The sequence below is a fragment of the Ictidomys tridecemlineatus genome, chromosome 5 (genome assembly GCF_052094955.1).
Source record: "Ictidomys tridecemlineatus isolate mIctTri1 chromosome 5, mIctTri1.hap1, whole genome shotgun sequence".
Classification (NCBI taxonomy): Eukaryota; Metazoa; Chordata; class Mammalia; order Rodentia; family Sciuridae; genus Ictidomys; species Ictidomys tridecemlineatus.
In genome coordinates, this window is record NC_135481.1 from 83,331,064 (window position 1) to 83,343,351 (window position 12,288).

General features: G+C 32.3%; 1 protein-coding gene across 5 annotated transcripts in view; it reads left to right on the forward strand.

The window, feature by feature from the left end:
* Positions 1-12,288, forward strand: part of Strn3 (striatin 3) — an 89,573-nt gene that overhangs the window by 75,566 nt on the left and 1,719 nt on the right. For 3 of the 5 annotated variants that reach the window (XM_021724683.3, XM_040275220.2, XM_005322657.5), the window contains 5 exons: positions 998-1,165; positions 3,178-3,318; positions 5,203-5,310; positions 8,630-8,716; positions 8,800-10,467. In XM_021724683.3, coding sequence (XP_021580358.2) covers positions 998-1,165; positions 3,178-3,318; positions 5,203-5,310; positions 8,630-8,716; positions 8,800-8,969 — 674 coding nt within the window. In that variant the 3' untranslated portion in view covers positions 8,970-10,467. Of the gene's footprint in view, positions 1-997; positions 1,166-3,177; positions 3,319-5,202; positions 5,311-8,629; positions 8,717-8,799; positions 12,260-12,288 lie in introns of those variants that run through there. The other 2 variants (XM_005322655.5, XM_078050260.1) reach the window with 2 other exon arrangements.

Consider the following 12,288-nt stretch of genomic DNA (forward strand, 5'->3'; position numbering starts at 1 on the left):
TATTAGGATTATGTGCTAAGGCAACCCTGGGTTACTTTGGACCACACTGACCAGTTCTAGTTGAAACTCATTCTTACAAATTTTATTGTTTGACTTTTCTTCTAATTATCCTGTCTCCATGAGTTCTGGAATCTGGTCTGCATAAAGGTCATGAAGGCTCCCCCATTCAGGATAACTTGTGTTCTTCTTATCGGCAGGGAGGAACCTTTTGGGCCTGCATTTCTCCTGCTGATAACAGGTTGTTTCCTGAGGAATGTAACATGTCCTATTGACTTAAGCCAGGACAGGGCCACAGGTAAATTGCTTTTTAAAGGAAAGCATGTGGGGGTTAGCACAGTAAACCTAGTTTATAGAATTATTGCCTTAATCTCATGTTTCTGCCATTCACTTCTATCTCTTGCCTATTAACATCCATACAATAGAATTTTATTTGGCAATAAAAAGAAACGCACTGATACAAGTTACAACATAATTGAGCCTTGAAAACATGTTCAGTGAAGCCAGTCACAAAAGGTCATGTGTTGTATGATTCTATTGATATAAAATGTTCAGAATAGGCATATCTTTAGAGATGAGTAGACTAGTTGTTGCCTAGAGCCATGGAAAGATAGGGAGGAAGAATTTGGGGAAAGTAGCCAACAAGTAATGAAAGTGTCCTAAAATTGATTGTGATGGTTGTACAACTTTGAATATACTAAAGATCTTTGGATTTACTTATACTTTAAATAAATGAGTTGTAGGGTATGTAAATTATATCTCAATAAAGAGGTTTTATTTCTTCTCCAAGTATTTATTTCTTATAGGAAATTGTGAAAATACAGAATAGTAGTTTGGGGGAGAATGATAAAAATAGCTCTTAACTCTACTACTTAGTCCCTTGTATATTTAGTTTATCTTTTTGTAGCCTTTATTGTATTCTTTTTATTTAATTATATGGTAAGCTATCTTTAGATCACAACCTTACTTTGCTAATTTTGTTTTGTTTCTTTCTTCCCAGAGCCAAATGTTCTAGCTGGCACTTTAGTTGCTCATACAGATGCAGTCTGGGGTCTTGCTTATAGTGGCATAAAAAATCAGTTACTGTCTTGTTCAGCAGATGGCACTGTTAGGTTATGGAATCCACAAGAAAAATTGCCATGTATTTGCACTTACAATGGAGACAAGGGTGAGTAAATTTTGTCTATCTAAAACAAAATAAAAAGGGCTGAGATGTGGTTCAATGATAGAAGGTCTCTGGGTTCAATCCCCACTACCAGGGAAGGGCAGAGATGGGAGCAGGAAATTGTGATATAAAAAGGACAAAGCAATTGATTGATTATTTCTGTATTTCCCCAAAGAGAGATGTTAAAAGAATTTCATAAAACTTAGGATAATCTTTTTACTTGATTATTTTTTACTTGATGTGATTTACAAATATGAATTGTAGCTTAGTGCTTTTTTACTTCTTTCAGATCATGTTCTGTTTTAAAATTAAATGGGACTAGGGATATAGCTTGGCAATGGAGTGCTTGCCCATGACTCTGAGCACACAGGTTATGAGTCCAGCCATAATCACTGAAATAGTACCTTTAACCAGAGGTACAAATTAAGTTGCTTTCATGATACCAGATTTTTTTCTTATTAAAGAAGGCTTTAGGGCTGGAGTTGTATGTTGATAGAGCGCTTGCCTAACATGTGAGGCACTGAGTTCAATTCTCAGTACTACATATAAATAAAAAGATCCATTGACGACAACAACAAAAAAAAAAAATTATAAAAAAAATAAGGCTTTAGCCAGTACCTTTTAAAGACATTTGCTTATGTGTGGGCTGGGGTTGTGGCTCAGTGGTAGAGTACTCGCCTAGCACACATGAGACTCTGGGTTCGATCCTCAGCACTACATAAAGATAAATAAATAAAACAAAGGTATTGTGTCCAACTACAACTAAAAAATAAATTTTTTTTAAAAGACATTTGCTTATGTGTATGTGTGTGTGTGTGTATATGGGAGAAAGAGAGAGAGAGAATGTTTTTATTGGTCTTATTTTCTGAGCCATTTTTAAATTTTGGTGTGTTTTCTTTTAATCAGACCTTTTGTTTAAATATAATTTCAGAACATCTTAGATGAATAGTAAATATATTTAATTTTGCATCTTTTTTTTAATTGTTGATGGACTTTATTTATTAATTTATTTACATGGGGTGCTGAGAATTGAACCCAGTGCTAGGCAAGCACTCTACCACTGAGCTACAACCCTAGCCCTTTGAGTCTTTTTTATATGGTTCTCCTAGTTTTTCAGTTACTCAGGCTTTACAGGTAAAAGTTTATTTAGTTATTTGTTTCTTGCTTCATTCACATAATTGATGGCTAGACTCCGGTTTTACCAAATTGGATGTTGATATGGCTAGATGAATTTTATATGTTAAAAGGAGAAATTGCCAGGCTGGGGCTGTAGCTCAGTGGTAGGGCACTTTCCTTGCACATGTGAGGTATTTTGGATTCGATCCTCAGCACTACATAAAAATAAATAAATAAAGATATTGTACCAGCTACAACTAAAAAATATTTTTAAAAAAAGAGAGAGAGAGAGAGAGAAAGATTGCTGCTCAGGATACTACATTAGAATACTACTATCATGTCAGTGTCTTCCAGAGTCCAAGCTTCATTTTTATAGACAGAAAAATTTGGACTTGTATTAGCTACTTTTTTAAGGCTTACAGATTTGACAGGTGACCCAAGATAATGATCAAAAAAATGCCAATTTTATTTTTCCCTAAGAAAATTCGAAAGTGGACCAAAAACTTAGCCTTCCTACCTTAGAAGGAAATGCATAAGAAACTGCTAATTTTTGCATATGCCTGTTCTTTAGGTGTGTTTTTTCTTATAATGTTGAATGTTATAAATAAAAACTTATTAAATAGGGCTGGGATTGTGGCTAAGTGGTAGAGTGCTTGGCTAGCAAGTGTGAAGCACTGGGTTCAATCCTCAGTGCCTCCTATAAATAAATAAATAGATGGGTAAATAAATAAATAGATAGGCCTGTTAAATGAATGAGGAATGGTTGCTTTTTACCTATTCTTACACAGTTAACTTTCATTATTAACATTTCTTCAAAATATTTTAATTCCTTTTTCTTATTAGAAAAGTGGGAATTTAAAAAATACTGTTACTTTATATCTTTTGGGGCTTCTTTACAGAACATGGAATACCTACATCTGTTGACTTTATTGGCTGTGATCCAGCTCATATGGTGACCTCTTTCAACACTGGTAGTGCAGTAATTTATGATTTAGAAACATCACAGTCATTGGTGATGCTTTCATCACAGGTAGATTCTGGTAAGTTTTTGTGACTTTCGTTGAAACCTTAGAAAGGATTTTTATCCAAGAGGTTAATCTTTCAGTTAGTTTTAATATTTTGATTACCTAGGTTTAGGATAGAAAAATAGTTTTATTATGTTACTGTAGTACTTATTTACATTATTACAGTGGAGTGAGTAAAGTGAAGGTGAAAACAAAGGAAATAAATAGATAAAGTAGAGAATATAATAAAACCTCATGTACTTGTCATCTAATTTCAGTTATTATATAAATGGCCAGTACTATAAATGTGGTATGTGATGTATGTTTTACAGTTTCTATAAGTAGAGATTCAAAGAAGGTCCATGTATTGTGATTGGTTGATAGGTTTCAGATGTCTTTTCACTTATAGGTACCTCTACCTCTCTTATATTTTCCTTATTTGCTGTATTAATTTTTTTACTAGAAGGAATTAGATAGTTTTGTCAGGTTTCCCACAGAATGGATTTTGCTGGTTGCAACCCTATGGGTATCATTTGTAGTATTCATTTTATTTCCTATGAATTGGTTATAGATCCAGAGTTTTATTCAGATTCAGGTTCAAGTTTGGGTTTTTCTGTTAGTTTCTCTTTTTTACCTGTTTAGAAATTTTCTTGGCCAGACTTCAGATAATTTGTGAACTTTTTCAGATGTAAATATTATTTGGTGGTTTATCTTTCTGTGATGTTTTTAGTCTTGATCATTGCCTGATCCATTTAATCATTAATTCTTGAAAAATTATTTTGTAATTCTGTCATCTCTTCTCATGCATCAGCTAGAATATTTCTATAAAAAATATGATTTCCTCATCAATAATTTGGTTATCATCTTGAAGTTAGTGATTGTTACAGAAAAGCAAGATAGAGTTTTTCCCCCATTTTATTTACCAGTTTTCATAGTAACGAAATGGTATTGTTTTTGGTATCATTATGATAACTCACAGGTATAAATGTATTTGTTATGTTTCAGTTTCTTACAGGTGTTCTTAATGCTGTGCTGTTCAAATTATGTGTTTTTGGCCAATGGGAGCTTATTCAGGTTGGCTCTTGAGTCTTCTGAATATGCGCCTGGTTGTTGTTGATAGCTCTTGCTTTTTAATATAATGAAAGATTCTAGGTTCATCTTGTTTGGTGACTCATGTCTGAGATCAGTATTTTTCTAGGGAGCTATGGCTCTTTTTAGTGGGAAATGGCATTTAGAAGATTATAGTCTGGGTGCTAAAACTCTTTGCTTATCCTCATGGTCTTCATGAGGTTTATTAATCTTTTTCAGTGGACAGAGCTAGGAAACATGTTTTTTTACAAAAGTAAATACTTCCAATTCAAATTTCTTGGTTCTCAACAAAATCATCATCATCTCATTTGATTTATCCCACAGCCTACATATAGTTGTCTAATAATACTGTCATCACCAATAATTTGATTACTCGTAATAGTTATCCTTAGGATTAGTTCACTAGGGACCATATTCCACTATGGATATACAGTCTAATTACTGTGCTTTAGTATCTCTTCCACTAGTTCTTTCTTTCTGGTTGTACCGTAGTTGGATAATTAAGATCATTTATTTAATCTTAAGTCGATTTTCTTAGTAAGTGCTTTTTAAAAGAAACAATTGCTTTTATCATTATATACTTACATGGTTCCATGGCCACATTTTAAACCAAGCTGTACTCATTCTCAGTGTCTCCTTAACTCTATTATTTCTACCCCCCACTACACAGGTAAAATCCATGTATGTTTTAAATTTAGTATCTAAGAGTTCTTTTGTACATACACAATTTGAAGTCTAATAGTATTCATTCTGGTGAGACTTAAAAAAGACCATCATCCAACTTCTATTTGAAGCCTGGAATTTTAAAATATTGTTTGTCTCTATTTTCAGGTTTACAATCCATTAATCATATTAACAGAATAGTAAGTCATCCCACACTTCCTGTTACAATAACGGCTCATGAAGATAGACACATCAAATTTTTTGACAATAAAACGGGTAAGCAAGTTATCTTTTCATATTAATAGTACTGTAAATTTGAAGTAATTGAAAATGCTGTTCCTTTATATGTTGAGTTTTGACTATGAAATTACCAAGTTAAACTTTGGGTTTTTGTTTGTTTGTTTGTTTGTTTTTTGGGGTTTTTTTTGTTGTTTTTGTTTTTTTGGAGATGTTAGTGTGTGCTAGGCAAGCACTCTTCCACTGAGCTAAACCCTTATCTCAACTATTTTTACTCAAGAGTTCTGCTTTACTTAGCATGTAGCACACTTGAGTATGTTAAAATTTTATCCTTAAATAATACATACTGCCTTTTCTATCATGATTTCTTTCATGTCCTTTTAGATAAATATATAAGTCCTTGGAAATTTTTTCCTTCATATTCTATTATGAATTAATTATAGCAGAAGATATCTCTTTCTTGTATTTATTATTTTACATATGTTCTTAAAACTATCAGTGGATTAAATGCTGGTATAATGGATTTTTTTTTGTCAACTATTTTTCTTGTTGTAAGGAAATATATTAGTTGTCTTGATGTCAAACTAAATCTTATTTTACTTACAGTGTGTATATATGTGGGTGGGTGGATGTGTTTAAGGACTACTTTTTCATCTCTTATTACGAGGAATACTACATAAGATACTGCTTAATCTCTTTCTGGAAAGGTCTGACAGCTAGAGAAGCTATTATGAGAAAAGCTAAAACAAAGTATTGAAGGACTTAAATTAAGAAACATTGCAACCTTATTACAGAGCAAAAAAAAATTACCAAGGCAGTCAGCAAACTAGAAGTATAGGCTTCTCTTTGAAGGTTATATAGGACAGGGCAATAAGTTTCTGTCTATTTAGAGTCTTGCATAAGATCCTTTAGTTCAAATAACATTTCTATAGGCAGATTCCTTTTAACTCTGTAGAACAGTTTGGGAGCAGAGTGAATATTCATAGGTCTATATATTGCCAGGAATAAAATTCACATTCGTGTGGATAGTCTCAATTTAACATCTTATAAAAATAATTCTTTAAACCATTTTTATGAAGGTTAAATATGTCTTCCTATGGTCCATCTGATGGGAGTATTCACATTTTATGACTATGACTATGTAGAAAAGAAGGTTGACTCTCAATTGGGGATTAATTTAGTGTGCCAGAAGGAGGTCTAGAGATAAATTTGGAAAATTATAGCTCCCTTTAAGAATTGTATATATCTATAATGTTGAATAAAAGAAGTCTATGATTTAAGTTGTTAAATTTAAGAGAAACAAGATCATTCTGAAGAGAGAAATCAGAACTAGGTCAGTGAATTAAGAGTTACCATCATAAATATGACATTTTAAGGGAATCTAATGATGCTTGATACTGCTAATGTTTTCACATTGTTGACTTGGAGGCCAATCCATTATATTCTGTGTTTATTTTTTTTTAATTTATCTTTAGTTATACATGGACACAATGCCTTTATTTTTATGTGGTGCTGAATATCGAACCCAGGGCCTCACACATGATAGGCAAGCACTCTGCCACTGAGTCACAACCTCAGCCCCTGTTTTTTTTTTTTTTAACTCTTAAAAAACAAAACATAAAAAGCCAATTTTTTTTAATAGTAATATTGAGACAAGGTGATAGATGAATTATGTTAGTGTAATAAATTAAAGATACTGTTAAATGATTTTACTGTTTCTCAGGCTAGCACAATCTCTAAAATTAGACTGTTAATTAATCTTACTATTAATGAGAAACAGACAACTGTAGATTGAAATGATGAGTTTTTTAATTCATTTTTTTAGTTGTAGATAGACACAGTATCTTTATTTTTATTTATTTATTTTTATGTTGTACTGAGGATCAAACCCAGGGCCTCACGCATGCAAGGCAAGCGCTTTACCACTGAGCCACAACCCCAGCTTATGATGAGAGACTTTTTAAATACAGTCCTTGACTGATAACTGTTTAGTATTGCCAGAAAATTATAGGCTTTTTATGTTGTTGGTTTTTTTTTTTTTTTAAGAGTAAATTTTTACACAATTATGTTGTGGTTTTGTGTTCTTTTCCGCTGTTATAGCCTGATGGCAAGTAACAAAGTTGACTGCTTTTATGCCCCAGTGTATAATGTTCTAATGGTCCAGCAGCATAGCAAATGATTAGAATTTTGACAAAGACCTCCTGTCTTTCATTAGGAGAATCCCAGACACTTGAGTAGTAGTAGACTTCTTGCTGAGTGAAAGGGGAATAAATTTTTTGTTGTTGTTTTTATCAGTATTTGCTTTTTTATCCTCTTCTTGGATAAATCAATTTATGATGTTGCTTTCCATCAGGTAAAAGCATATATTGCCATTGCAGGATGTCCTTGTCTCAGAGTCTTTGTGCAGCAAGAATTCTGTATTCACAATTTGTTTTTTAAATTTCATCTTGTTGTTCAATCTATTTGCTTGCCAAATTTAGTGAAAATAAATTTTCCATAGCAGTGGTTTTGTTACTATCGGGAAATTCAGAGGAATTTCTTGTGGTATACCTCATTCCTTCCTTCTTTCTTGTTTTAAATGTACAAAATAATTAGCATTTCAAAGGATAAATAAACTTGATCTTTGGGTAGGAATATATCACTTTACTGAGAACCTAATTTGAATTTTAGTTTACATGATCTTTTTTTTTTTTTTTTAAGGTACTGGGGGTGCTTAACCACTGACCCACATCCCCAGCCTTTTTTATTATCTTTTTCATTTTGAAACAGGGTCTGCTAAGTTGCTGAGGCTGGCTTCGAACTTGTAGCCCTCTTCTGCCTCCGCCTTTGGAGTTGCTGGGATTATAGGCATGCTTCATAGTGCCCATCTAGTTTACATGAACTTAAGTCTTTGCAACTTTGTTGTCATGTTTTCCATTGTCTCTCAGATTCTGTCAAATTCATGTCATACAGAAATCTTCTTAAAAAGTAAATACATTGGAAAGTTCTACATTAGAATTAAAATTCTCTTCAAAATAATATTATTATTATAATAGATGTACCTTGAATATATTATATCTGTTTATATGAAGCTTCCAGAATAGGCCAGTCTCTAGAAAGAGCAGTTAGTTTTGCCAGGTTTTGGAGGGTAGAGTTTAGAGAATTGAGCTGCTTAGTGGTTACATACAGAATTTCCTTTTTCAGTGGTTGCACAGTGCCACTGAATTGGACATTCTCAAATGGCTAAAATGGTAAATTTTATGTTGTATATCTTTTAGTACAATAAAAAGTGCTGGAGTCGGTTATTTTATGCTGATGCTGTTATAATTTTGGTATTTTTTTTTTGAAAGCTTAATCTTCTTTGATATGTTTTATTTAGGTAAAATGATCCATTCTATGGTAGCTCATTTGGATGCTGTTACAAGTCTAGCAGTAGATCCTAATGGAATCTATTTGATGTCAGGAAGTAAGTCTTGAATTTCTGTACTACTCACAGATTTTATAAAAACAATTGTTACTCAGTAACAAGCTATAATTGTTCTTTTACAGGCCATGACTGTTCCATTAGATTATGGAATTTAGACAGCAAGACATGTGTACAAGAAATAACAGCTCATAGGAAGAAATTGGATGAGTCAATTTATGATGTTGCTTTCCATCCATCAAAAGCATATATTGCAAGTGCAGGAGCTGATGCCCTTGCCAAAGTTTTTGTGTGAATCCACAAAAACTCACATCATGACAAAAGATTTGCTTGGACAGAAAAAGGGTCTCCATCACTGCCATCAGAAAGGTTATTGATATAACACTACATGTGTTCTGCCTGGTGAAGGCTATTTGGGGCAGGCATAAATTGGTAGAAATCACATCTTAATGTCAGGCTCATTAATTTAATTGTAATTACTGTATTTTGTGGGACATAAAGAAAAAGGACTCCAGTATTTGTGGCCTGTACTGGATATGAACTGAGCGTATGTCTGTTTTTTAGGTGTCTCTAAACCAATGTGGAGTCTGATCTTTCAAAGACTTTTTTTTTTTCCCCTAAAGGACTCTGTGTGCTGCCTTAGGGTTAGGAATGTGGTGCTCTTGTGGGGGAAAGTGAGCTCCAAGAGTAGCTTTTTTTCCATCTCTTAGTGATCTTATGTTTATCAGTTGAATGCCACAGATTCCCTTTTGAACTTATTTTGCTTTAAAAAAAAAAAAAGAAGAAAAAGAAAATTTAACTTAAAATATTTTAGCATTAGTTGCACAAAATGTTTGGATAAAATTCTAGTTTTTATAAGTCTTTTTATATATTTAGCCTGTCACAACAGTGCTCAAGATTGTATTGAAGTTTTTCTGCATTATACAACCCTAAACACTGAGATCTCACTGACCAGCCACCCCCTTAACCACTTTCTTTCCTCCTTTTGCCTAATACAGCTCAGCTAAGTCCTTCCATAAAGATGCTAAATCACTTTCATCATTACATAAATGTCTTCATGAACAAAGGACTGTTAAGTGTATTAAAATGAAACAGTGGGGTTTAGTACTCCAAAGGAACTCTTTAAAAAACTAATCTTGGCATCCTATCACTATGTGATATTTTGTACATCTTACTGTATTTACAAGTTTATTTATCAAGGATTATCCATCTTGCTAATGGCCTATTATTTATTTCACTTTTTGTTGGTCTTTATATCCTTTTATTAATGTGCTAAAGAAACCTGTATATCTATTTTGGAACTCCTTTGAATAGTCTAAAATAGACTAAAAATGGAATATTTTATAGTTTATGTTACAAAACAAGGTGTCCCCCCACCCAAGATATATATATCTTGGTTTACCATGATTCCAAACAAAATTATCTTGTTTAAAAATATTTGGAGTAAAATTTTATTTGCATTACAAATAGGATACAAAGTAGTTCAATCAGGAAACAGAAATCTGCTGTGTTGGGACTAGTTTTCCCTGTTTTATTTTTTTAGATGTGCTTAATTTTATGGTGTACCTAAAGATTTTGTTTGTGTAATGCATGATTAAGACAATAAAGTATTTTTTCTAGTCTTCCAAAAAAACTTTTCCGATCAGTTTGCAAGTTTTGATGTTTTGTAAGGGTTTTTGTTTTACAAACTATGAATCAGCAAATTTTTAAGATTGTACCACAAAGCAAACGTACAGCTGTTGAAAAATAATGTATATAAAATGCATATAATAAATATAAATTGTGTACCTGTATGTTACTGTTGGCTACATCATTTTGTGTTGAATAATAAAGTGCAATACTCTCCATAATTAAACTAGGAAATGGAGATGGTTTCTTAGTCTTTCATTTTTATGCTGTTATTTTTATACATTATTTTGCTCATTGGTATTTAATTAAGATTAGAACAGTGATGCTCTTAACTCTTTTTGAAGTATTTCACCCTATCTATTTGGTGATTTATAAAAACTATTAATAGAAATTAGACCATTCCAAGTAACTAAAAAAAAAAAAAAAACTTAAACATCCTGTTCTTTATTTAATCTGAATTTCAGTTAATGATGGTGTCCTATCTAGCTATACTTGTTTCACCAAAAAACATTTGGCAAAGAATAAACTGTATTATTCATTACTTAAAAATTGTTCTTATAAATGAGATTAAGTATTAATATTCTGAAACTTTCCTTCAACAACAGGTAATTCTTTTACTTGAAAGGAACTACAAATGGATTTAGAAGGGACACTAGAAAATTTACATGTAAAATCTATTTGAATGCCTGCTGCAAATGTTAAATTACATTGTGTGTGCATTGAGAAATTCCAGATAGAAATTTTAGTTTTTATCCTGAAACACTTAGACTTCTCAAAACCTTTAGAAAAAAATATTTTTTTCTGAACTTGAACATTCAACTAATGAACAAATTCAACCAATGAATAAAGGGGCACTTTTCTCCTGACCACCTCCTGCCTCCTGCCTCCTCTCTCCTCTCTCTTCTCCCTTTCCCTCTCCCATCCCCTCTGTCTCCATCCCTCCCCATCCCTCCCCCTCTCCTCTTTAATCTCTCTTAAGTTTTTGCAAAGCTTGTATTGTTTCTGGCAGCTGTTTCAACCAATTGCTTTACTGCTTTAACTATAATGTGGTTATTTTCATTGCAATATATAAATATTCACCTCTTTTGGAATGTATTAAAACTGTAATGGATAAAATCAGTATATGTTTATTTTTCTCTTAACCTAATTTGGTTATGTTTCTTTATAATATTAAACATTTGAAAGAGACTAAAGGGATGCAAAAAGAATTGTCTTTTATTTGTGTGCTATTTGTGACATGGAAAATAACAGATTAGGTTATGAAGTAGGACTTTATACATAAGGTTTGAGGATATTTTTATAAACAAACAATATGTTGACTTTGTCATTTAATCATATTCACCCTCTTTCATATTTGTATTTTCTTATTTCAAAACTGTTATCCACTGAAAACTAACGGTACATTAAAAGTTGTAAATGAGCTAGCATATTTGAAATTTAGACATGCCTGCTGAAGTTGAATTATAATATATGTTTTTAAAAATGTTTTACTCCTTTTAGTTGTAAACCCTTTATCCTGATTGTTTACTCAGAGAAATTGATAGTTGCTTAAAGTTCTGATTTCTGCTCTTGCTTGTTACCTCAGTAAAATATTCACTTCCCTGATTACTAAAAATTTTGTCCTTTATAGAATTAAACACACACACACACACACACACACACACACACACACACACACACACACACACACACACACACACACACACCTTTAAACAAGAATAACTAGAAGCTGTGGCTTCATTGAAGCTTAATTTTTAATTAAGGAAGGGTACTCCAGGATGAGAATTTGTGGTCTATGTACTAGTTGAAAAACCATGTTAAGTTGAATTTTGATGATGATAAAATTATTGTTAAATTAATCCATCATTTTCAGCTTTATTTTATAAAGGAAGAGGAAGGAAGTTATTGTCATCTCAACCTCCCTCCATTTTATCCAACATTTGTGTAATGTCAAAGGTAATTCAAGTTCTGCCATTTCGATTTAC